Raw genomic sequence first — 25,214 nt, 5'->3', positions numbered from 1 at the left:
TTTGTCCTGCTTTTTCCTGAGTGAAGTTTGAGTTATACAGTAGATTTACGCCAGAAAATGAAGCTATTTGCTTCTTCAAGAAACAACCGAAGGATACTGTCACTCAGGTGCGCACAAGAGTAGGTTTGTTTGTTTGTTTGTTTTTACCTATCTTTGTTCAGTTGTCCTGGTTTGGGGTGTATGTCTATTTCTGTCTACCTTACTGAAAACTATTTTTGGAATTGTGTGACATTGAAAGCAACGGAAAAGCTGTAGTCAAATTCTTCGCACTGAATGTGCACAAGACCTGGTCAATAACGCTGTTTCAAAATATGTGACTTTCTTAAAAAAAAAAAAAAAAAAATGTATATATATATATATAAACAAAACACGTGCGCCGCCCGGGAATCGAACCCGGGTCGCAAGAATGGGAATCTTGCATGATACCACTACACCAGCGGCGCTGTTAGCCAAACCGCAATCGACAGCCGTCTTGTCACTGCATGGTCAAACTTTATCGTTCATGGATTTAAGATGAGTTGGTATATTGCGCTTCAGTGTTGCTGCTTGGAATCGATGAGAAAATACAGTAAAGTGTTGCAATAGTATATAAACCGCAAATTGGTGATTTGACCTAACGCTACCACTTTTATTTGGAAAAGAGCACAGATACACTCGTGTGAACTCTTATGCTGAAAGTGAGATTTATTTACTTCCGGGGAAGCGTCGTCGCTCTCGGATCGTTTCGCCTCTGATTTGCCGTCAAAGTCCATATGAGCTAAAAGCAGGTTTGGAATGGTAACGTTAGCTAAGCTAGTTAGCTTAACTGCCCGAGGATTATAGCCGTTTTGATTTGAGTAGGTACAAAAGTTTATGCACATTAACGCTGAAGGTTTTAACTGTTCATTGTTGTACATTATAATCCCAGTCTTCATCCTGCTGATGCTTCAGTGTTAGCCACATAGCAGTTATTAACTCTAGGATAGCTATGATAATGCTGTCTTATTAGCCGTTACAGCTAACTCACCAGCACACATTTCACTGTATACTTAAGGGACCACGACTCTTGTGTATGAAATGTAATATTAGCCAGCTAGCTAAATTGGTTGCTGATCGGCGTTTAGTGAGCTAGGTCCACATGCTAACGTTAGCTGCCTGCCTGTCTGTCTGTTGTAGCGTTTTGTTTGCAGCCGTTTGTGTGACCAGCTGTCATAAATATCGAAGGTTAACAGTTTCCACCAAACTCTCCACGCAGTCTGCACTCATGTCGGGCAGGAGCAACGGCGTGGAGTGGGTTGAGACCACCGAGGAGGTTGTTGTATCAGAGGAGTGCCTGCCCCCTGACACCAGCAGCCCTGCAGGTATGAGGAGGTTCCTTGTTGCGTTGTGCTATAGCTTGACATGTAAACTGGTGATTTGACTTGATTTCCTACATAAGCTTCCATATTATGTCTGTGTTCCTCCAGTGATGCCGGTTTTAGAGCCAGCAGAAACGCCAATCCAGAGGTTACTGGGCACCGTGGGACATGGAGATAACCCAGAGGCTGACGGCGGGTTCTGTAAGCAAGAGACAATCTTTCCTTGGAAAACTTGTAGAACCACAAACTGAGGACAAAATGTCGGGGAATGTGCCAGAATATGACATTCCTCTTTTCAACCTTGTTACAGTTAATGAAAATACAGTGAAGCAGCCTGTCTCCAGACTGTGCAGGCAGTGTCTTTACGTTCATATTATCGACTTTTTGTTTAATGAGTGGTTTTATACTGATAACTTCAATTAATGAACTCTTCTGTTTTTTACCTTTTTACGTTTTCTAGATTGTGAGGAGTGTCTGACTCTCTTCCAGGACCAGAGCGATCCCTCTAACATTAACGGCCCGTCTTTTATTCTGGACTTTCCCACGAGCACGGGCGTCCCCCAGAGGGCCCTCCTGACTCTTCCCTACGGCCTGATGATAGGCAGGTCCAGTATACCCAGTGCAGGTGTTGGGGTCGTGAATCATGGACCAACAGTGTCTCCAGGAATGCATTTTGGACCATACGAAGGCGAAGCGACCACGAGGGAAAATGCCGCGGCTAGTGACTTCTCCTGGGAGGTGAGCTTTGATATGCTCACCTGAAATCAGTAAAATGAAAAAGTGACATTGAATCTGGACTTAGAGTGGAGATGTGTCCTCCCCAGATGTTTCTTATTGTGGTTATTGTTATGTGTGTGTATTTTGTCTTGAAGATATTCTCATTTTCTGCAGATTTACAAAGGAAAAGACGAGTACGAGTACATTGATGCTGCCAGAGAATCACACTCGAACTGGATGAGGTATTGTTCCATCACTTCTTCTTTTCTTGTCAGAGCCTGGTGCAGTTTCCCTTTAAATTATCTTAGAGAAGAAGAAACTCTAGCCGGAGTGTGAATTGAGTGACAGCCGTGAGGACGCCAGGCTCTGCATTAGTGCCAAGAAAGAGCTTTAACATAGAGGATTAAAATGAGATAACACTGCAGCTGATTTTTGGCAGCTTTAGGGTACAAACCAGAGCTTCCGTTATCTGATAATGAGCTGCTGAAGTCTCATATATTTAATTCCACCAGGTCATAATGTCCATTTTCCTCCACTGCTTCTCTGATGTCTTTTGTTGTCTTTCTGTTACCGTCTCTCCTCACACAGGTACGTGAATTGTGCTCGTAATAAAGACGAGACCAATTTGCTGGCCATCCAGTACAAAGGCAGCATCCTGTTCCACTGCTGTCGCACCATCCAGCCTGGAGATGAGCTCATGGTGTGGCCCAGCAGCAAACTTCTCTCCCACTTCAGTGACGCCTGGATGCAGGTGTGGCTGATGAAGTTGAATACAGCAGGTGAGTTTACTGCCTAAGTCTCTCTTGTCACATATGCAAAATTCCATTGGCTTTTTCTTTTTTTAATCACATTAATTTATGTTATTTTTCTGCCTCTTTAGAAAGTAATACAGCTGCGACATGTCAGATCTTCCTGTGCTCCCACTGTCAGCTGTCCTTCACTACAGCGGCCTTCCTCCAGCGACACACGCAGTCCTTCCACACGCAGCCTAAAGCGGACTGCACGACGCCGGCTGCCGAGGCCGTCGAACCTGGAAATCCAGCTTCCAGCGCCGACTCCGGTGACTCTGCAGCATCCGTGGTGGTGTTATCTGTCGACCCTGACAAGTCCAACACGTGCGGCGATTGCGGGAAGATTTTCAAGCAAATACCTCACCTCAGGAGGCACAAGCTGTGCGTCCACTCCAACAAACGCCCCTACTGCTGCCCACAGTGCAGGCGGAGTTTCAGCCAGGCGTCCGGTTTAATCAGACACCAGCTGGTCCACAGAAAGCAGGCTGTGATAAAAGACACTGACATCGTTCCTAATCAGAGCACAATCCTCAGTGAGAAGATGGAGAGCTCCACACTGAGGTCAGAACTTTTGAACACCGCAGATCCAGATGTAACTGAGGGAACCAAAGAAGTGACTGCAGGTGAGACTCTGCAGGAAGCTATGGATGTAACTGAAACTGAGAATGCTTCCACAGGAGAGGCAGAGACATCCCAGTCCAACTGCTCCGACTGTGGGAAGAGCTTCACGAGTGAAGCGTTCCTCAAAAAGCATAAGGTGACCGTCCACGAACGCTTACGTCCGTACGTCTGCACTGTGTGTCAGAAGTGCTTCGGCCAGTACAACGACCTGACCAGGCACCTGCAGCATCACCAAAAGCGAAGCAAGAGGGGAGAAAACATGAATCAGGCTCCGGAGGAAGCTACCGACATGCTCTTCAGCTGTGCTGAGTGTTCTCTGGCTTTTCCTTCAGTGGACGCCCTTCAGGAGCACATAAGTGAGCATCACTCAGAGGAGACCACAGTGGAAAATCAAGAAGATGATCCGCTTCCTGCTGGTGATGATCAGAGCCATGATCCGGACTTCGTTCCACAATCCTCGGTGGCTGAAACAGTCGAATCTATCCAAAAACGTCTCTCTCAGAGGCCTCAGCGACTTGGAGCTCGATCTAAAATTTCTGCCATAACCAAGCTCATAGCTCCAAAACGAAGGGCGGCCATTTGCAAGAAGCCGTTAAGCAGCCCCGCTCAGGCCGAGCGGAGCGCCACCGAACCGGAAGCCCCCGCTGCCAGAAACGGCAAGCTAACAAAATACAAATGGTTTAGCTGCAATCGCTGTAAACGGACGTACGCAAACCCAGAAGAGCTGAAAGTGCACAAGTGCACTTCGAGACAGCACAAATGTGGTCAGTGTGGGGCGACCTTTAATAAGTCTGGCTTCCTGAAAAGACACGAGCAGACGGCGCACGTGAGTGCAAAATCGTACAGCTGCGACCGCTGTGGCAGAGTCTTCAGCACATCGGGAAACCTCAAACAGCATCAGAAGAGCAACACGTGCATGAAGTATCACTGCACGTCGGAGCTTTTCTCCTGCTCCTTCTGTCAGTTCTCCTTCACTATGAAGAGCTACCTTATTAAACACATCAAGAGGCATCACCCCGCCGAGTATCTGTCGCACTGCGATTCAGACAGCCTCACGGAGCAGCTGGAGGAAGAGGAGGGGAAGAAAGAATGCGTATGCCCCCATTGCGGGAAGAGCTGGGCAAACGCCAAAGGTTTGAAATCTCACACGTGCTTCCAGCAGGTGAACGTACTGTACTTGTGCACAGACTGCGGAAAAGGCTTCACCAACCACTACGGCCTCAAGCAGCACCAGCGCATCCACACCGGCGAGAAGCCGTACAGCTGCCCCCACTGCAGCAAAAGCTTCTCCTACACCGGCCAGCTCAACGTGCACCTCAGGACTCACACCGGGGAGAAGCCGTACCTGTGCACCCACTGCGGGGAGAGCTTTCGGCAGTCGGGAGACCTGAAGCGGCACGAGAGGAAGCACACGGGCGTGAGGCCCTACAGCTGCCCCGAGTGCTGCAAAAGCTTCAGCCGGCCGCAGAGTCTCAAAGCTCACCAGATGCTTCACCTGGGACAGAAAATGTTCAAATGCACCCAGTGCGGGAAGAGCTTTTCCCGCAACTACCACCTCAGGAGACACCATCAGAAGATGCACTTATAGTGAAACTGAATTGCACTAAATGGTCAAGTACTTCACGACTGCGCTCTTCAACAGCTGCAGTGACCGTCTGAATGTCCTGTGCTTTATTTTAATGCTGAAGCATTTCATACCCCCAAAAGGTGTATTTTTATGTTAAGAATATTCAGTGTTCAAGACAGAAAGAGGTAAAGGTTAGAGGTCACATTTCATCTTCTCCATCTGCAACAGAAAAGAATGTAAAGGACGTCGCCACAGTCACATAAACAAACACCTGCTTTCTCTCAGCTCGATTTAAAGTAAAGAAAAACAACTTGACCATCACTGTTGACCATTTATTCCACAAAACATACAATGCAAAGCATGTGCACTGTACAAGCCTTAATATTATGAAAATACTCATAACCATGCCTGTTTTTTTTTTCAATTCATTAATCTTAATTTTGTAGTCATCCAGATCTACGTCTTTTTACATGACACAGTATAACTGTCTAATGAACTTTGCTTTGTGCATCGCGTTTGTCAGTTTTTGTCCTTGTTAGCTCATGTTTCCACCTTGACTATATTATAAATATTAAGTAAAATTAAAATATTTCAGTCTTACCTGAACTATACAAACATACTGGTATGACAGTTGACACAAGTAGACTCAATTTCATTTTAAACTGTGCGGAAATTGAAACAGGTATAAACCTGGCAGTGTTTTCCATGTGCTACACACACCGGTGTCAAGTGCAGCTGCTGGTTTGAGACACGAGCTTTGCAGATCGAGACGTTTGCTGCTGGTAACGGCTTCTTTAACATCCCAGTCCGCTCATGTTGCTTATATCAGTAGTCCTAACTAATACCAGTTACACAAGTCCTTGACAACATCCATTTGGAGGGGAAAAGGTCCATTTTCATTTGTGGCACAGCAGTTGTGGAGGCTTGTTTCTGTGGTCCTTTTTTTTGTTGTTTTTTTGTTTGTTTTGTTTTGTTTTTTTGAAAGAAGCGAGGGGTTGAAACCGGAGGATCGGACGCTCATTTACGAGTCTTTAATGTGTAAAAAAAACACAAACACTTCTGAAAGGTAGGCAGCAGGTGGTTCTCAAGGTTAAGTGACAAGACCCCTACGAAGGTTACTGTTTGTACAAACACCGTTCCCGTTTGTTCCTCCAATCCAGTGAAGCACCTCGCTGACGTCTTCTTCAGTGCAATCTCCGTCCAATTTACACATCTTCATCACATAAAATATACAACAACCCTCAATCTCATTAGTTTATATTATGTTAAATGTTATACACATATTAAAATTTTTTACAAACCAAACTGATTGTTAAACCACACAGTGTCACATCTGTACAAACTCTGAGAAAAAAAAGGAAGGTCACAAAACTAGGCAAAAGAAAGAAAAGGATTTTTGTTTTTTGGCAATTAAAAGCAACAGCCTGGTCTGTCACAAAACCACAAATTAAGGGATTAAATACTCTGAAAATGAAAAAGGAACAGTACACATCTAGAGCTCGGCCGAGTCTGCGTTTGTGACGATGGAACCGTTCTTCGAGTTCCCGTAAATGTTAACAGAAAAAACGTGGTTAAAAGGGTTAATCGGCCGAAATACAAAGCCTGAGGACGCACGTACAGGATGCAGCCGGAAACCAAGCTCAAGTTGAGAAATACCCTGCAGGTCATCGCAAGTACAATAACACTATCATCTGCTTTCCCAAACACGCTGACGGACGAAGGCTTTTATAAAGGTTCGGATTTCAGCTCCTCCACCCTGCACTCCAGGTCAGCCACCTGGAGAAGAGACAGGAAAACACAGTCATCACAGTGTTTCACTGAGCTGCTTCTGTGAGTCACAGTGTGAGAGCAAGAGCCACAGTGAAGATCTGAAACCCACCATACATTCACACTTCATTCAGATATCATCACCTCGTGCTGCAGTGTGACTCACCATGGCCTTTTAGCAACTAAATATGTCCCTCTGAGGTTTGCTTGACATTGCTGGAGCTTTAATATTTTCAAAAAAAGGCCACAAGGTCAAACTGTTCATGTGTGCCGAGAAAAAAACTGACCACGTCCTCAAACTGCGCCTAAAGGTTAACAAGCCGACTGAAAGTTTCTGTGCAGCTGAACCTGAAAACCACTCAAACTGCTGCCTTTTAATGGGAGAGAAGCTGCTTCTTTCAGGACAAAACACCAAAATGTCAGCACTGAAAAGAGGAAGAGAGTCATCTCTGCTGATGACGCCGCTGTAAGTATAAATACGTTGCTGCGAGCAGAGAGTTTCGCCAAGGAGTCCGAGCTGCTGACGGCGCCGAGAAAACGCTCTGCACAGCACGACTCGCCCGGCTACGAGTCAGATGATTGATCTTCCTGCAGAACACTGTCCCCTGAGCGTGCATCAGAGTCATCCCAGGACAGCTAGTCCGAGGAAGAGTGCTGACTCTTTGTGCAACGGCTCGGCCTCCACACTCAGCAGACCCTGACCCTACGGAAAGCCGTAGGGGACGTTTGAAAAAAAGGGACTGCGTGACGCTCTACAAGACAAATGGATCCTCAGAGTGCGAGTGATTAAAATCTGTGAGAGAAAGTACGCCGCGACAAATTTGGACCATCGCTACCTGAGCAAGCAGGGAAGAATTCTGTAACATTAAAGAAATATTCAGAAAGCATCACTGAAGTATTATCTGGGGCTCCCGGTGGCCTCGGGGTTCAGGCCTGAGGCAGACCATGAACTGCAGCGTCCAGTCTGGAGCTCCCTCTCCTCATCTCCTGTCGTTTTCATACAGTTAGCCAACTCGTAAAGGCAGAAAAAGACCACAAAACCGTGAAGCTGTTAAGCAGTGAAACATATTTTTGGTGTAGGACTGGAGTGTTTTGGACCCCACAGACACAAATCTAAACTGGATTGAAATGGATTCAGTCTGCTGTGGCAGAATCAGACACTCAAGGACTCAAATTCGTTGTGGGTGGCTCTTTCGTTTCCTTGAATTCAGTTTACAGTACAGTATACGGTTAATATTTGTCTTTATGTGTTTCTCATGGCTCTCCCCTCCCCCTCCGTACCTGCTCTTGGAGTTGTCCGGACTCCTCTTTCAGCAGAGACGCCTCAGCTCCAACCTGTGCACAGCGCTGGGTCTCCTTCTTCAGGTACTCGATCTCCCTGTTGAAGGAGGCAGAGCAGAGTGTCAGACTGTGAGCATCGCGCAGCTCCTGTCGCTGCCGTCTGCGTGGTCTCGCCCTCTTACTTCTGCTGATACTCCTTGATCAGGCGCTTGGCTTTGCTGTACTTGCGCTCCAGGGCCTGATACTGGGACTGTGTCTCCTTCAGGTGCTCGTCCACCGCCTGGCACAGGCTCTGAGCCTCCATCCAGTAGCCCTCTAGCTTCTCCATGCGCTCCTTGTTCTCCTGCAGGGTCTGCTCCAGCTGGGCTTTGTCCATTCGCCAGCGCTGCTTCTCCTGCTGCGCGTGGTGCAGCTGGAAAGACGGGTGAAGCATTTCAATCACGGGGGACACAGACACACCTATTCACACCATTAAGTTTGGTCTTCATTGATGAGCTCACCTTTCTTTTCAGCTGCTGGATCTCAGCCTGAGTCACAGCGTGTTTTATCTGAAGCTGCAGAGAGGTGACAGGTTTAAATACACGTGTTGATATTCAGCACACCAGAGGAAACGAGCTGTGATTAAACAGGAAATGCTCCAGTTAAGGAGTTCCTTTCTCACCTCTTTGTATTTATGGGCCAGTTTCTCAGGGTCCGTCTCCAGAGGAGACATGTCCTCGTTCTCTGCCAAGTCAAACACCTCGATGGCGCTGGGATACGGCGGGCTGACCTCCTCATCCTCTTCCTCTTCCTCATCTGTGCCATATTCACCGCCCTGCAGGGATGAAGTCGAGGTAAAGAACCCATTGACAGCCAAACGTGCTGATGTAAGGTTGAAGGAAACGGCTCACCCACATCAAGAACGATCGGTTTTCATAGAGGCTGTTTGGTAGAAAGTGTGTTCACAGTGTGTCCTGTGGATTATTATTAGAGGAACTGAGTGTTTCTGGGAAGACAGATTGCCGATGAATAATTTATGAGCAACTTTTGTTTGATTTGAGCACACAATGAAATTTCATCCACCTCCATTTTTGGGGGGGCGACAGCAAAAATCTCAGATACTGACGACTCGAGTGTTCACAGAGTGGTGAACCTCGCTCCATCCTCGCTGTGAGCGACTGAGCCTTTCCAGGACGCCCCTTCATACCCAATCATGACACTATCACCTGTTACCAATCAACCTGTTTACCTGTGGAATGATCCAAACAGGTGATTTTGGAGCGTTCCACATCTTTCCCAGACTTTAGTTGCTCCTGACCCAACGTGTTTGAAACATGTTGCCCCATCAAATTCAGAATAAAGGCAGATATTTACAAAAATCAATGAAGCTGATGAGGTCAAACATTAAATATATTGTCTTTGTGCTGTTTTCAGTTGAGTTTATGTCAAAAAGAATTAGCAAATTATCACATTCTGTGTTTTACACAGCATCCCAACTTGTTTGGAATCAGGGTTGTGGACACTGAACGCTGAATTTTTGTAGGAAAGCTTGTTTAAAAATCTATTCTGTTTGTAATGATTAGAGTTTTATCATTAAACGTTTGGATGAAATGTCACAGAAAGCAGGAAAACAAAGTGAAATAGTCATTTAAACGTGTCTTTAAAAGCATGTTACTGTGCTGTGACACCAAATGGACACTAGATGGCGCAGAACCGCACAGAGCAGACTGTACTTTCTATTATACAACCTAATGCTTTTCAAGAACCACCCACCATCACCCTGCATGAATGGGGCAACTTCCTCTCTTATTACAATGAAACTACACTCAGTGTTTGAGCACTCTCTCTCCGTTTATGTAAAACTCAAACAAATCCCAGGCACATGGATTAAAGCAAATTTGAGTCATCCTGATTTGTCCCCGTTTCGGAGATGAGCTCATCGTTTGATCAGACTGATGCTTCGTGCTGGATACAACAGCGATGGCTTTTGGCCAGGAGCACACAGCCACAGTGAAGAGGGTCACTTCTGTTCATGGTGGAGCTGGAATACATTTCATAATCCTGAAAGAGGAACCAAGGGCATCCAGGGCCAACAGATGACAGCCGAAGAAAATCATTTTAAGGCAGTATTTTGTGCTGATCCGGCTGAAAATGTTACGTAATCTAAAGGTGTTTAGTGACACCTTTGTTTTGTTGTCTAGTAGCTTAGTGCTGGACTGTACTTCAGCTGCACTGTTAAATAATACCTTCAATTGAATTCTCCAAAATCTGTCTGTGTGGTGACAGCATGTGTGTGCATTGGAAGTGTCGGGGGGGGGGTTAGTAAGCGTTGCACCCTCGTTTCAGCACTGTCCATGTGCAGACATTGCACAATCGCTAACTCAAGAATGACAACCCAAGCAGTTTTGTCAGCTCACATCGGATCCTCGGCCACAGCGTGAAGGCTAACCTCTTGTTCGTCCATGTACTGGTTGTAGCGCTGCTCCATCATCTCCCTCTGCCAGCGCTCCTGCTCCAGGGTCTGCTGGATGAGCTGGGCCACTTCGCTCTGTTCTCCCGGCTTCTCCCGCCCGATCACGAACCTGCATTTTGACAAGTCCGGCTCGGTTAGGACCCAACAACAAAGCTAAACCCAAAGCAAAACTGACAAGCTGAGCTGAAACAGCCTTTAATCTGATACGCTGTGATAATGTGCTGTATGTGCACGCTTAATAATACATGATGGTCTTCTTTTTTCCTCCTCTGACCACTGAGAAGCACTGACTCCGCAAGGACCAGGAACATGTTTTTTGCATATAGACTGCTCCCAGCCCTCCTCACTTGATATAGTGTAATGTATTAATGTAGTAAGGAATGCGCCGGCCCTCTGATGACAGAAAATGGCTTCCTGTTTAGAGCTGAACAAAGGCCGTCTCTATGGAGTTGGCCTCTTCTACGATTACAATCAAACCCTCAGCTCTGCCTCCTTTAGCTCATTGTACAGTTCATCTAAAGGCTATATGTTCCTTGTATTGAGGCTCATGAACCTTTGTCCAATTAAATCCACTGCGTGAACAGTAAACAGGAAGTAATACAATAAATCAGGACGCAGCCACAGAAGCTCGTTAAGGCAGCCGCTGCAGCCTTTCAATTTCTTACTGACTAACGGGTAATTAAATGCTCACAAACACACTTCCTGCTCGTCTATTTGTCTGCCTGATGTTTTTTTATGAATAGGCCGGAGCTCCAGTGCCCTTCACCACCACTGCAGCGGATCCATGATGTATGAGCTATCTATGGAGGGCTCTGATCTTCACAAGTCACAAAACACTAACAATTACCCTGCAGTGCTGACCACTAAACCCTGAATTATGAATGAGCTTAGATGACAAAAGGAGCACACAGGGAGCAGCGAAACGCCAAAGAGCCGGGCTGCAAATAGCCCTCTGGCATTTCAAAATGATACTTTCGATGCCAAGCGTATTTGTTCCTGATAACCGTGTTTTCTGTGGCTCCAGTGTGGAATCTTTGGACGTCTCAAAAAGGAGCTTTTCAATACTGAAGGGTATAATCATGACCCTGTGAGACTTAAGATATAAATCTACAGTCTGGTGAGCTGAATGGGCAGGATGTGGTAGACGTCAGTCCTGCGTGTGAGCCTTGCTGTGGGTATATATCAAGAGGAAACCATCTCTTTACGCAAGAATGCTGGATGTCATAGTGAGCTGCGGCAACAAAGTGTAAAAAAACACATGTCCTGGTCACAGCTGAGGCGTACGCAACGACACGATGATGAAAACGTTAGAAACCAAATACCCATTTATCTGAGAGCGCGGCCTTGAGATACATGCTAACATCTGCATGCTACAATGCCCAGAATGACAACGCTAACATGTTCACGTTTGACAGGTGTTCACCACCATTGTTTAGCATGTTAGCATGTGCTAATTAGCACTAAACACAAAGTACAGCTGAGGCTGCTTTGAAGGGATTTAGCCTGATGATGGCGCTCGGTTAAGTATGAAAAAGTCATTACGGCTGATCCCGAGGAGTCCGTGGATGTCTGTAGACAATTTCATGGCAATCCATCCAGTGGTTGTTGACATATTTCGGTCGTGACCACAGTGGTGGACCAACATTTCCATCTCCAGAGCCATGCTGCTGTTGTGGCTAATAAACACTACGCTGGTGCTGGATGATTTGTGTTCCTGTGCTAAAGTGTGTCAAAGCAACTGCAACAAAACTACTGAGAGTGACTCTTACTTGACAGTTCCTGAGGTGTTCCTGAGTACAGAGGCCGCAAAGCTCTGGGTGACTCCCACCAAACTGGTCCCGTCCACCTCCACAATCAGATCGTTCACCTGGATCCTGGAGGAGGCAGTTAAGAGACGAGGTTAGTAATAGCTCAGCTGCGCGCCTCTGCTCATCATCTTTCCACTCGAGCCCACACGAGCCAAACTCCATTTATAAGTCGCCGTTGTTGGCAGCGAGACGTATTTGCAGTTGCCAAGAATCAGAAAGACAAGTGGGACAATGAAGCATCGGAGCTCGTGAGCTGACCTCAGGCTGACGTTGGGCCTTTTCAGTATGAATAAACATACCTGCCATCCCTGTGTGCCGCTCCTCCATCTGTGACTGTCTTCACAAAGATGCCCAGCTTCTCCAGGCCCATGTCAGCCCCTGCCCCCATCCCGATGATACTGATGCCCAGACCATCGCCATCTGAAAGTGAGTGTGGAACAGCAGACCTGCCGTTACTATACGGTTACTGTAGTCCACGTTTAACAGGTTTGATTTGTTATCCTGTCATGTCGCTGTGAGTCAAGCATGGGAGCTCATGGACTCTCCGTGGGTGGGAAGCGTGGCTTTGATTCCACGTCGATGCCCTTGGGATTCAAATGTTTAGTAATAATTTGCGGCGGTGGAAGACTGTCAGCTCTGTCTCCGGAGCGTGAGGATAAATCTGTGTGATGAAGTACAGAAAAGAGCAGTGTTTGCCTATTTCCCTTCAACACAGATGAGATCCAAATTAAAGGTGCCTGGTGGAGTTTTCTGGAAAACAAACAGTTTTGTTTACGTTCTGTGTTACTCACCAAAAGGCATTGTGTGTGTCCTTGAGGCCTCACAATGCACTTCCTTCCTCGTAAAACATTTCTAAAACCATTTGTTCCTTTACTATTTTAAACCTCGCATTGTTTACATGCATGTTTGCTTGCCACCACCACTCTTCTTCCCCGCCTTTGTTGGCTGTGTTTTGCACACTACTGCCACCAACTGCCAGTCAGCGGAATGACACTGAAACACCAACAGACTATAGACCACATATTAATGCCCTGCGGTGTATCAAGATGTAATGTTAACGCTTTAAGCCCCCAGTGTAGCTGTGTAGTTGTTCAGAACCAGCGGAAGAATCTGTTCCAAAGGCTGGATCCAAAACTGCAGAAGGCAGCTTCCCCGCTGGTCTTTGTCTGATTGTTTTCGGTACAGTGAGCAGCAGAGAGTCCACCACGGACACGCAGCACATCGAGTTCAGATCAAATCAAACTTTGCATCTTTGCATCATATGAACCGCACAGTCAGGGGCAAGTCCATGGCAAGATTTCTTTAGCAGGAGTGGGATCTTAAATCAATCCTAAGGCTTACTGAAGGCGATGAAAGGATCAAGAGTGATGTGAGCTCTTTGCACTTGTAAACTGCAAACTGACAGCGGCATTCTGCATGCTGCTGTAATTGATTTACAGCTGGAATAAAAGCATGCACAAGCTCCTTTGTATCTCGAGGAGGAAGGAAGAGTCAGACCTTCACGTAGCCTTTAAAAGATAAAGCAGCGTTTCAGTTCTTTCTGTGTGACTTGAAAGTGAGATCAGATTCAGCGATAAAAGCCAGATTTCCTGCCTGAGGTGTCGTGCTGAGGTGATATTTTAATTTGTTCTGTTTCTCTCTTTTGGGCCAATAACTAGAACCTCTGTTTCATCCTGATTCGATTAATGTGCACACAGTAGAACATCATTTATATAGAACATGGTCACATATGGTATCCTGTGTAAGCTGCCCTGTACACAATTCTAAATATAGTCTTCTATAAATATATTAATGCTCCATAATGTTGAAGGGATGTTGGAAGTGTGGCTCACTGGGGAGAGATGGACGGTAAAACCGCTGCCTTGCCTTGCAGGAAAACAGGGTGGTGGGCAGAGGGCAGATGGCGAGCACTGAAGGTCTTTTCACTTAAGTAATAAGGTTTTCTCATTTGACTTCAAAGATGGAAAGAAAGGACAAATCTCTTTTGTGTTGGTAAAGGGTCTTGTACTCATGCAAACCATCCACCTGGTGCCCCAAGCAGGTTAAAACACTCTGAATTCTTTGCATGACCAAATCCAACTCTTGTGAACGCAGCTGCGTACGGGCACAATGTAGACAAACTCTGTACACGTGAGCGCCGTTCGGTACCTTTCTCCAGCTCCACGGGGAACAGGTCCAGCCTCTCCACCCTCTTCTCCAGCTCGTACTCCGCAGACGCCGCCATGGGGTCCACGTCTTCATTACGCCTGTCGTAGTCCTCGTTGGGGTAGGTGGCAAACACCTGCAGGAGGAGAAGGAGAGTCACAAACACTGAAGCGTCTTTGACTGTAGAAAACAGTGTAAACGTCTGCACTGCATTTACAAATGTTCAGTTTTCAGATTTCCCTGAAAAGAGGGTAAAGAATTGCACACTTCTGGAAATACAGAGTTAGAAGAGAAGATTAAAACCAGTATCTTACATCCAAAGATAAAAAAAAAAAAAAAACCCGCCTATCAGCACCTCCAAAGGTCTCTAATCAACATGTTAAGTCGTGTTTCCGTTCAGCTCATTGTGAAAGCAACAATTTGTGGTTTTATGTTTGGACAGCCACACTCGCTGGTTCCCCATGTTTGCTGCCTCTGTTAGTATCGATTCTCTTATCACATTTTCACCAAGAAAGCGCAAAAAAGTCAATCTATTCCTTTAAATGAGTCTGTTCTTTAGTGATAGCTGGTCCTCTTCGAGTTTCTGTGGGTGGCTCTTCTTTGCAGACACGGTGGCTCTCTCTCTTCTACCTGGTTGTTTTTGCATTTACTCCAAATATAGTAACTGCTACTGAAAACAGAAAGCATCACTTCCTGTGCACCCCGCTGAGTATGATAAATGGTGAATCACTTGTGTGTGTGCGTGTGTGTACCAGCAGGTAAAATAAATGGGCAAAATGCACGTTTATTTAAATGGTTTTCAGTCTCTCTGCTCATGTATTAAATCCAGAATTTCACTTTAATTCTGAAATGTGCTTCTGCTTAAGCTAATACACATGGGAAAATGGATATGATGCATCCAGTGGGAGGAAGCTACTGATCTCAATTCAGCTTTTAATTTCTATCATTTAGTTTGGGCAGTAGTTCACTCAGCGCTGAAGAATGCTTGTTGTGCACTGAGAAATGTTCAACATATCTGAGATTACAAAAATGATGGCAGCTCATCGCCAAACACTCAGCAGTTGTGGAGACGCATGCAGCTGAGACAGACAAGCTGGTTACATGGTTTGATAATGTCTGACCACCGGCGTTAACGCGGACGTAATGCAGTTGAAACGCATCGATCATCTCGGCTGAGGCGGCCGCAGCGCTTCCTCGAGGCCTCCGAGCTGTGTCGTTTCACAGCGGTAATGTGCATCAAACGCGCTGTGAGGAGAATCCATCACCGCCGCTGAAGCCGCTCTCATGAAGACAGAGGCCTCTATTTCAGGGCCCAGCTTTCTACATTCACTCTGGCCTACCAGCATGACAGTTTACATAAGCACCTCCAGCATGCTAATGGAGGCCTTCTGCAGCTGCTGCTCACAGGCCTCACACACACACACACACACTAAGCTTTAAAAGCCTCACTTTCAGTCTTCCAAGGTGATTATGCATGCACCACCTTGCGTGCTCCGCTCACCGCGCTTATTCAGCTTTCTTTCATTCATTTGATTAAAACTTCTCAACTTTCCTCCCCACAATCCTTTGCTCCCTGCGCCGCAGCACTTTGACACTCTTTTCTCAAGTCTTTGTTTGCTTCCTCTCGCTTCTTTCTCCGACGCCTCGCTCGTCCGTCCGTGTTACACAGTGGCGTCGGTGCTACCCTTCAGTCATATGAGCAGAGAGCCTGTCAGTTTTGACAGCGCCTTTGAAATGTAAACAGCCCCTCCTCTCTCAGATTTATTCAGTATCATTGTATGATTATGAATCATTGAAGCCTCCCTTACTCATAAGAACAGGGTTTCAAATGTCATCGCCTTGAGCCAATCACTGTCATCGCCGTATGCTCACGCATGTGCTGACGAGGTTGACGCATACAAATGACATGCTGCTTTCCAGTTTAGCCCCAAAGGATTCTTTCATTCAATTTCATTACATTTATTTAATATGGTTTACCCCTACACTAAATATGAAGCTCCTGCCAGCAGCCAGTTAGCTTAGCTTAACTTAGCTTAGCTTAGCCAGAAACAGGGGGCCCAGCTCTGTACAAAGATAACAAATACAGCACCTCTATAGCCTGGTACATATAAGCCCACATAAAACCCTACTTTTTACATAGATTATACAAACAAGATGCTAATCAGAGAGCTTTGGAGTTGCTAGCTATGTTTGCACACAGCCAGGCTAGTTGTTTCCCCCTGTTTCCAGCCTCTGTGCTAAGCTAAGCTAACAGGATGCTGGATTTAGCTTCATATTTACTGTACAGATATGAAGGTGGTTTTGATCTTCTCATCAAACTCTGAGCAAAAAAGCAAATAAGCGCATTTCCCCAAAATGTCAAGCGACGTCTTTAATAAGGTCCATCTCTGGCGATAGCTGGTCCTCTCTGTGGTGTGTTCGCGCTGGTTGGAGGTCAGTCAGTGTCAGCAAATTTAACCTAACTGTACTGCAGATGACAGACAGCATGAGAGCAGCACTGAAGTCTAATGGCTTTTGATTTAGGTTACCTTCGTATTTAGAGGGATTAGCAGAATGTGGATTACAGACACACAAAATACACTGTTTGCATCCTAAGTAACAGAGCATGAAACAACAACAGTGCGCTCCCAGCCTGCGTGCCCACTGTGACGCTCTCACGTGGCACCGTTTCACTCCTTGAGTTTAAAGATCAAGAGGCCACAGCTGGTGGCTCGCAGTGCCCTCGTTTTACGCCCACGATGCTGCAGGAGATCAAACGAGGAGGTTCAGCTGCGCTTAAAGTGGCACTGACAGAAAAATAAAAACGTGGCCTCCGGCCTCGGACAGGTTCAGGGCCGGTCCCGCGATGCAGACTACCATCTTGCCCTCACTGACTTAACACTTTCGCTTCCCAGAGGAAGATTTCCTCCCTCCCTATGTGCGATGATCCCTCACAGGGCAGACGGACTAATGGGATCCTGTATGATGTAACCTCTCACCCCGGCCTCGCCTAAGTATGTAGAGTAGCACAGGAGGCGAACTCCTCGAATGGAGAGGTGCCTATCTTTGGAAGACAAACATTGGGATTAAAGGCAGGGTGGCGGGGGGGTGGGGGGGTGGGCAGGGCTGGAGGAGGACGCTGCTCCAGTTGTGGCAGATAGTAGGTCAGAGGAGCTAACAGATGGCCAGGAAACTCCCTTCCTCCCTCCCTCTGCTACCAGCCGCCTGGGATGTCCTACAAAAGCTCTGTGGGCAGCTAGCTACAGCCACTCACCAGCTAACAGATTGTGCTTGTGACTGTAAAGAGCACCCACTGGGGACTGTAAAGAGTATTTAAAACAGTCAGTAAGTGACAACTACCATTTTACAATGCAGTTGTCGTGACAGAGAGATGGTTAAATGATAGAGCAGCTCTGGAGGCCTCTGCGCTCCTCCAGCGTGGTTCCATCTTAATGGCCCCTGGCTACAGTGTGATTGGGTAACACTGTGGTTAAACTAGCGAGTCAGTAAACCCTTTCCCCCTCCTCCCACTGCCCACAGCAGCATGTCAACTGCTGTGTTTCTTTCCCTCTGGACTCTCCAAAAACAGATCTAATTTTGGACTCAGCCAATAGGATGTGTGGAGGTGGTGCCATTGGTTTTTCACAACAGAAACAGCGTGTTTCCACTCGGTCTCTCCGCATTCTGTACCCAAGTTTCCATCTTTTTTTTATTACTCATACTGTTCTTGCTATTATTTCATCTGGATTGGGGAATGTGAGCTTCGCTGCTGCTCTCCGTTTCAGCCATAAAGGTCAAAGTGAATTAAGGTGATTACGGTGCATAATGTGGGATCTGGGTCTGTGGACGCCTCACTCTTCTGTGATTAAACCACTATTCTTGAGGTCTGAATGCTGGTGTGATGCTAAATCAATCTGTTCAACTTGCAGACTCGCAGACTAAAAAAAGCACTTTTCCTCTTAACAGTTTAATGGCTCCACCGTTAATTGCTTTCCAAACCACCACAGGTTAAACATGTCCAGAAGTGGCAGGTAATTGCTTCTAAATCCTCCTTAAATTTGGAGGTTAATCCAGATCCCAGATGTGCGACACACAGGCAGAAAATAAGGATGTGGTCCAGGCTGCCATCGCCCTGGACCATTCTCCCCCGGCCAATAAAATGGATATGCTGGGTTTGTCACGGTAACGTTTGCACGGCACCAGAGCCTCTTTATTTTGGCAGAGCGGTCTTTGGTCCGCAGTCATGCTTAGGCTTAACGCTGACCCCGGAGAGAGAGACATGGCAGAATGAGAATAAGGTCACCAACAGAGGACTGAATAACGCAGCATGTGGAAGGATACAACCATACATATACAGCCATATTTATATATTGCTGTATGTTTATTATTGATGCTAATATCTTTTTATTATTATCTGAATTTATATTGATGTAGACCTCCATTGTAGTTTGTTTTGAGCAACAAATACGTATTAATTAACAGAAAATAGCCCCACAAAATGAACTATTGACTCCAGTTTGAGTGATGTCTGCTACAAACTACAGTGCCCGGCCCTTTCAGGAAATTATTCAGATTTTTTTAACAATGAAACTAAAGATTTACATCTTTAGTATTAGCGAATGGGCTTGAGTGCCACTGACAGGGTGAAGAGGTCTTAAGAGTCTGATTGCACCTCTCGGTTTTGATCTTTCATTTGTGTAATTAGATTTGTTGATGATAATAAAAACAGTGAATGAAATCAGCCTTATCCTTTAATTCCCCCCGTTGGGATCAACAGGGTAAGTAACAGCAGACAGAAACCTTCCCTGCAGCACAGGTGCAGCCTCAAAGACGACTGTAACCAGCGTCTGTTGTTTCCTGAAGCTTGACGAGATGATGGCGGGTTGGACGGGGCGAGACACCACTCAGACATCATGAGCGAGACATTGCATAACGTGGCTTGTCGCAGTAACCTGAGCGAGTGGGCACATCCCGTAAACGCTTGCAACCCACCACCGCTGCAGGTCTAAGAAGTGGGGCAGAGTGACCTTGCTGATAATCTGTCTGGTCTCCCACCCCTCCTGGCTGTGAGTAATGCACCGTATGAAATACTGCAGGCCCGCTGAGTCTAAGTAATAGACAGTTTGAGGATACCTTGACATATGGTGATGTATTACCTCTCCCTAGGCAGTCCCTCATTGGCTGACCTGAGCGGTGAACACAAACCAGCAAAGGTCACAGTTTGGGAAGTCTATATTACGCAGTTTGTGACATAAACCTTAAATTCGCAGTTCCTCCCTCCATGATTGTCAAAATTCAACAGCCTCCGTTTATTACAATATAAGAATAGTCATTGTTTGGGTTAATGATACAGTGAGAAAGAAAATCATAGGTGTTCTGTGAGCGGCCTGGCAGGACCGCTGTTCAGAGTTGCGTAGGCAGCAGAAACCCATGAGAAAGTGTGTGTTTATATGTGTGTCTGTGATGATGGGGGGGCTTAAAAGTGTAAGAGTAAGCGGGGTGATGAGTTCGGAAATCCAGTCAGCAAATCCAGCGGACGGTCTCTTGTTTTTTTTTAAAATCTTTCCTCCGACAAAAGGATAAATAATTAAAAACCACAACATGCCGGGCGGCTACATCGTCAACTACAGCACTGATACCAATTATAGACTGAAGCCAAAACAAACAAGCTGAGCAAATAAATAAGACATGAGAGGCAGCTTCCTGCGTTCAACGAGCAGGCGGCCCTGAGAAGCAAGGCGAGTCTGTGACGATAACAATGCTGCTATTTTTACTAACAGTAGGAGACTGGTGACAAAGAGCGAAAGGGAGAAAAGAAGGAGCGAGAGAAAGAGTGTCAGGAGGAGCAAACAAAGGGTCTAGTGAGAACCCGACCCGGAGCAGAACTGCTATTTTTGCCAGTTTGAAAAGACAGAGACGGACAGACAGAGACAGGAGCGTTTAATGTAAAACAGGGACAAAGGAAGACGTCCAACCGCCATCGCCGCAACAACACTTAATTGTGGCCAGAAGCTGAATTGTTGCACAGATGGGAAATATGCACTAAAAATGGGCACTTCCTGTTTGGAAGAAAAACCAACTGACACTGTGACTTAAGAGCTGGCAGTTATACAGTCGCATGACATTTGAGCTGCATAATAACGCCCCTCCCATTTGACCTCCTCCCCCCCCCCCCACGCTTACTCTCATCCACCCCTGCATCAATCTCCATAACAAAGGCCACACTGATACAGTGTGAAGGGACCCAGTGGGAGGTTATTCTCCGATGACGGCTGCAGGGTCACAACCAAATTCTGCCTGTTTATCAAAGCCTATGAGTTCTGACTTCTTTATCACACCACACATGACGCTTCCTCCTTCTGTCCCATCTTTGATCTCATGAGGATAAAATAATGTGACAGAAGTCGGCTTTTATCTTTTTCTTCCGGCATTACAATTGCATGGACATGCTAAGCTGAGGCATAATTCATATGGGATTCGTGGGATTTTCAGCATGGCGGGGACAGTTTGCTTCCATTCAGGCGGTGAGGATGTCAGAGCGCAATATTAGCTTCCTGCAGATATGTCAGTATTTGAGTATAATCAGTGTAACAGAAATTGCTGTAGATTCATGCTTTATAAACTGCATTTGTTATTTTTCTTAATTCAACCTTAAAATACTCTATTTTATTGGTAATATTATTTAGAGGGAGAAGTATTACTTAAAGATTCCCTGTGCGATTTGATTTCTCCCCAGGACAACATTTTCTGGTTCCAGCCTCTTAAATGTGAATATTTTCCGGTTTCTTCACCCCTCTACGACAGCCGACGGAATATTTTTGGATTGTGGACAAAACAAGACATTTGTCGACGTCCTCTTGGGCTTTGGGAAACACTAATCAACACTGAACTAATCAATTAAAAGAGAAAATAATCCACAGATCAGTCGACAATGAAAATAACCATTAGCTGCAGCTCTATTAAACAGAAACTTAACAAATCATCTTAGATAATTTTGAAGCCCAGTCACCATCTATTCAAAGGAATAGTTTGAAGCTAAGCTAAGCTAAGCTAAGCTAAGCTAACCACCTCTGGGCTGTATATTTACCAAAGCATGGTGTCAATGTCATCATCTAACTCTTGGCAAGAAAGAAAATATTTTGCAAAATGTCAAACTACTTTACAGTTGACTGTTCAGCTTTAAATTATTTTGCCTCAGGCCAAATATCTGTCACAACTCTTTTGTTTATGATGAGGGTTTGTGTAAGCCTATTTGTCATCATGCTATTTGTTTTTAAGCTCTCAAGTATGGAAATATCGAGCCCGAGCGACGAGACTCCGCTGGCCCGTGTGCAGCCATGGGAAAAGACCAAGAGCAACTTTGGACTGGACTGGCCGTGATGTGGGACAGGAGCCCTTCGTCGCTGAAATGGCTTTCCGCGTGAGGGAGCGTGTGTGATGTGCAGTGTCAAGGCCTGCTGCGGCTGGCAGAGCCTCTGCAAGCCTCAGACGTCAAAGCAGAGCAGCGAGACTGCGCTGTAGAGGATCTGATGCTCCTCTCCAGATCATTACACCACCCCCAGACACAGAGAGACACTTTGAATCAACACTACCTCCTCCTCCTCCTCGTCTCTCCTCTTCTTTCATCTCACTGGTCTGAGAGGAGATCACAGTCTCTTCTCTCATGTCCTCCTTTTTTCTCACACACACAAAAACACTCCATTGCTCCCCATGTACTGTCCGCTGGCTGGATATTGGCCACGGCAGGGTATCCACTTCTCTAAAACAGGACTAATTATCCAGGCCTCTTTGTTCCTCCTCCACCAGCAATTATTTACAGAAGCAGCTCCCACTGCATGACAGATAAGTATCTACATCGCAGCTCTTTTGGGGCCCATGTCAGCTGCACAGTAGGAATGCAGGACCATCCATTAGCAGCTGGCTACTGTGGAGGGGAGGGTGTTAGCGGTGTGCAAAGCCCCCGTGTTGAAACAGGGTAAAATCAAAATGTCAGCATCATTGTGACAACGCTAGAAGCTGAGTGAGTTCATTAAAACAGCTGACAGTGGTGCTGGCTATGACTGTGCCACAGCTGATAAGCTTTAAGGTCAAGTTTCAGTCTCTCAACACACAGGGTGGAAAAAAAAACACACACACACTGGAATATGGACATAATTACAAATGAGAAATCAGCACCTCAGCCTAATTAAACAGAGCTCTGATGGTACAGTCTGAGAGATAACAGCTTCATGTTCTACCTAAGTATTAATATTCATCCCACGTGTCCTGTCACTGCATATTTTCTCACCTTGATGGGCTCCATGCTGAAGCGGATCTTCCTGGAAGGGGGCGGGTCCTCCTCCGCAGGCAGCCCAGCAATCTCCACGCAGCTGGACTCAGGCTCGTAGCGGTCATCGGCATCATCTTCCTCCTCATCCACCTGGCTTCCTCCAAAGTCTTCCCCCACCGCGCTGTAGGTACTGATATCCACAGAGTCACGTCCCGACTGTTCGTCTCTGAGCGTCCTGTCTTCCTCATCCTCGGCGTGCTTGGCCGTCTCCCCCTCCTGCCTGAGCATCTCACCTCCATCTGGAGACCTTTGCTTCTCAGCAGCAGCTTCTCCATTCTCCACGGAGATGCGGATGTCACCTTGCAGCGCCGTGCTGCTCGGGTCTTTGGCCCCAGAGTGCTCCTCGGGTTTGACCTCAGCTTTTGCCTCAACACCTGCATCTGAAACAGTCTTTTCTCTCTGCTCACTTGGCTCTCCTACAGTACTGAAATGCTCAGCAGCTGGGGTGCCTTGGCCCCCATTAATGCTTTCTGACGGGGGAGTCACCCTCCCCCTGGGGCCCCTTGGAGGCCCCTCTTGGCCGTTCTGATTGCTTATATCTTCCTCCTTGTTGCCTGCTGCAAAGGCACAAACCCTCTTTGTGATTATTTTGGAGTTCAACACACCCACCTTGGCACTGACCCCCCGGGAAGGGAGTGGTGGGGTAGAGGAGAGGCGGTGGAGGTTGTTCCGGAGCTCGGCTGCCCGTTCGAACACAGCACTGAGCTGGCTGACCGTGGGGGACACAGCCTCGCTGGTGTCCAGGCTGTCCAGAGACTCTGTGCTGCCGTTGAAACGAGCCACCACGTCCAACCTGCCATCCTGGAAGCTTGAGGCCTTGTCTGTCTTCAGTAAGACCCTGGTGGTGGCCAGCTTCTCCTGCTGCAGCTGCCTCTCCTGCTGCTGCTGCTCGAAGATGCGGCGGGTCTCCTGCAGCTTGGAGTAGCTGGGTGACGAGGCCCGCTGGTGCCCGTTCTCCGGTTTGGTGTCGAACTTGTTAACGCGCTCGGACACGGTGGATCCGAGCTTTAGCAGCGCGCTGTGGTCCACGTTCTCGTTCAGGCTCCCGGCTCTGGGGAGGGTGAGGCGCACCGATTTGTCGGCGTTCCTGGCGACGTCCTCTCCCTCCGCATCGGCTGGGGATGTGGTCTGCATCTGCTGGAACATGTTTTTGATACGGTGCACATTGGAGCCGTACCTGCGCCCTCGGGGGCCCTCCTGCAGGTCCCCGTTTGCAGCATTGTCTTTGACGGGCTTCAGGGCCTGCATCCCCGCCTCGTACGCGTTCCTATGCGGGGATGGGCTCCTGAGCGTAGAGCCAGAGCCGGTGCTCTTGGATGTGGATTCGGTCTTCATCATGGTCAGTCAAGCGTCGCAACGGATGCTCAGCGACGGCATGTCTCCTTTCTCAACCCCCGGTGGCAAATCCGTGTTATCCACCAGCAGCCGATCCTCGCGAGGTGGCGCTCAGACTAGACCGGCAGATGGGGAGAAACAAAAACAACAGATCGCATTAAAGGCCTGCTTGCATCCGCTGCAATTCTCGTCCAATGCAGCGGAGAAAGTGAGCACGATGCATCTGTCATTAGCTCGCTTGCAGTTACAACAATGCAAACCTAACCCTCACAGACAATTACATTAGTCATTAAAAAATATCTGCACAGAGAAGTAGAACAGTAACGAGGCGCGGATTTACCGCATCTGACGACAGATTGCTTACGTTTAATCCCTTTTTACAGGCAGCATCATTTTGATCTCTTCATTCTGTGAGCTGCAGATTTCTGGTCCTCCTCTCGCAGCGGCAGAGTGCTGCTGCATGGAGGAGGGAGCTGCTGGGTCATAGTGCCCGCCCGACAAAGCTAGTCCACCAGCAGCCAATTCTGTGGGTGACTAACTGCATATAATCCTAATTTATTATTCTGAGAAAAACCATATTAACCTAGCGTGTTGTAGTGAGCGATGGGTATTATTTGTCTTCTCATTAATAGCAACGTTGAATCAGTCATTGTCAAAAAGGGGTAGCCTGCTAACGTTACTACGTATGTGAGGGGGCACTTAGGAAACTTGACAAAACAGAAATTATGATTTGATTAAAAAGATATTCCCACAAATTGAGTCAGGTGTAATTTCAAGTACAACTGAAATAACGTGAAAAGAGCTAGAAAACCAACAGAGAACCTATTACCCCTTAGCCGTCGGCTAAGCTAAGTAGCTAGCGTTAGTTAGCTAGTTGGCCAAGTTAGCTAGCTAGCGTTAGCTATCATAGCCAACGGTAATAGCATAAGCATTAAGATAACAATGTTAGCTAGCGAAAAGTAATGGATTAACGGGTTAAACAGTTTGCTGAAAACACTGGATAAATTGTGAACAAGCTCAAAGGTAGTGGATAAATAACTAACTGACAGATAAATGTATTGAGAAAATGGTTAAATGGTTGAAAC

The 25,214-nt window shown here is 46.7% G+C and overlaps 2 protein-coding genes and 1 non-coding gene across 5 annotated transcripts; 1 reads left to right on the top strand and 2 right to left on the bottom strand.

Moving 5' to 3' along the window:
• The first annotated feature begins 46 nt into the window (after positions 1-46).
• prdm9 (PR domain containing 9) lies at positions 47-5,354 on the top strand. Of its 3 annotated transcripts, none has more exons than XM_076759388.1 (7): positions 47-119; positions 1,235-1,340; positions 1,446-1,538; positions 1,798-2,075; positions 2,229-2,296; positions 2,643-2,833; positions 2,935-5,354. In XM_076759388.1, exons 2-7 carry the CDS (start codon positions 1,244-1,246, stop codon positions 5,052-5,054), a joined length of 2,847 nt encoding a protein of 948 aa, XP_076615503.1. In that variant the 5' UTR covers positions 47-119; positions 1,235-1,243; the 3' UTR covers positions 5,055-5,354. The 3 variants fall into 3 exon arrangements, with proteins under 3 accessions (XP_076615503.1, XP_076615502.1, XP_076615501.1); XM_076759387.1 differs by lacking the exon at positions 47-119 and adding an exon at positions 717-836; XM_076759386.1 differs by lacking the exon at positions 47-119 and having other exon boundaries at positions 1,009-1,340.
• Positions 373-443, bottom strand: trnag-ccc (transfer RNA glycine (anticodon CCC)). The gene has a single exon. It is a non-coding gene; the product is annotated as a tRNA-Gly (tRNA).
• On the bottom strand, positions 5,352-24,607 carry LOC143338758 (neurabin-2-like). The gene is made up of 11 exons (XM_076759389.1): positions 24,494-24,607; positions 22,753-24,245; positions 14,490-14,622; positions 12,641-12,761; positions 12,303-12,407; positions 10,510-10,642; positions 8,743-8,895; positions 8,582-8,635; positions 8,264-8,493; positions 8,082-8,178; positions 5,352-6,809 (listed from the first exon to the last, which is right to left on the bottom strand). Exons 2-11 carry the CDS (start codon positions 24,130-24,132, stop codon positions 6,759-6,761), a joined length of 2,457 nt encoding a protein of 818 aa, XP_076615504.1. The 5' UTR covers positions 24,133-24,245; positions 24,494-24,607; the 3' UTR covers positions 5,352-6,758.
• Between the last annotated feature and the right edge of the window lie 607 nt (positions 24,608-25,214).

This window comes from Chaetodon auriga, chromosome 20 (genome assembly GCF_051107435.1).
Source record: "Chaetodon auriga isolate fChaAug3 chromosome 20, fChaAug3.hap1, whole genome shotgun sequence".
Classification (NCBI taxonomy): Eukaryota; Metazoa; Chordata; class Actinopteri; order Chaetodontiformes; family Chaetodontidae; genus Chaetodon; species Chaetodon auriga.
This window is presented reverse-complemented; position numbering and strand designations above follow the sequence as displayed.

Bases quoted from the DNA above. Each gene is read 5' to 3' on its own strand.
- prdm9 (XM_076759386.1), top strand. From the start codon at position 1,118: ATGCTAACGTTAGCTGCCTGCCTGTCTGTCTGTTGTAGCGTTTTGTTT. The intron at 1,539-1,797 runs GTAAGCAAGAGA...TACGTTTTCTAG, and splicing joins AGAGGCTGACGGCGGGTTCT to ATTGTGAGGAGTGTCTGACT. The intron at 2,076-2,228 runs GTGAGCTTTGAT...CATTTTCTGCAG, and splicing joins CTAGTGACTTCTCCTGGGAG to ATTTACAAAGGAAAAGACGA.
- LOC143338758 (XM_076759389.1), bottom strand. From the start codon at position 24,132: ATGATGAAGACCGAATCCACATCCAAGAGCACCGGCTCTGGCTCTACG. The intron at 12,408-12,640 runs GTATGTTTATTC...TGCCTCCTCCAG, and splicing joins GCGGCACACAGGGATGGCAG to GATCCAGGTGAACGATCTGA. The intron at 6,810-8,081 runs GTACGGAGGGGG...TCTCTTCTCCAG, and splicing joins CCGGACAACTCCAAGAGCAG to GTGGCTGACCTGGAGTGCAG.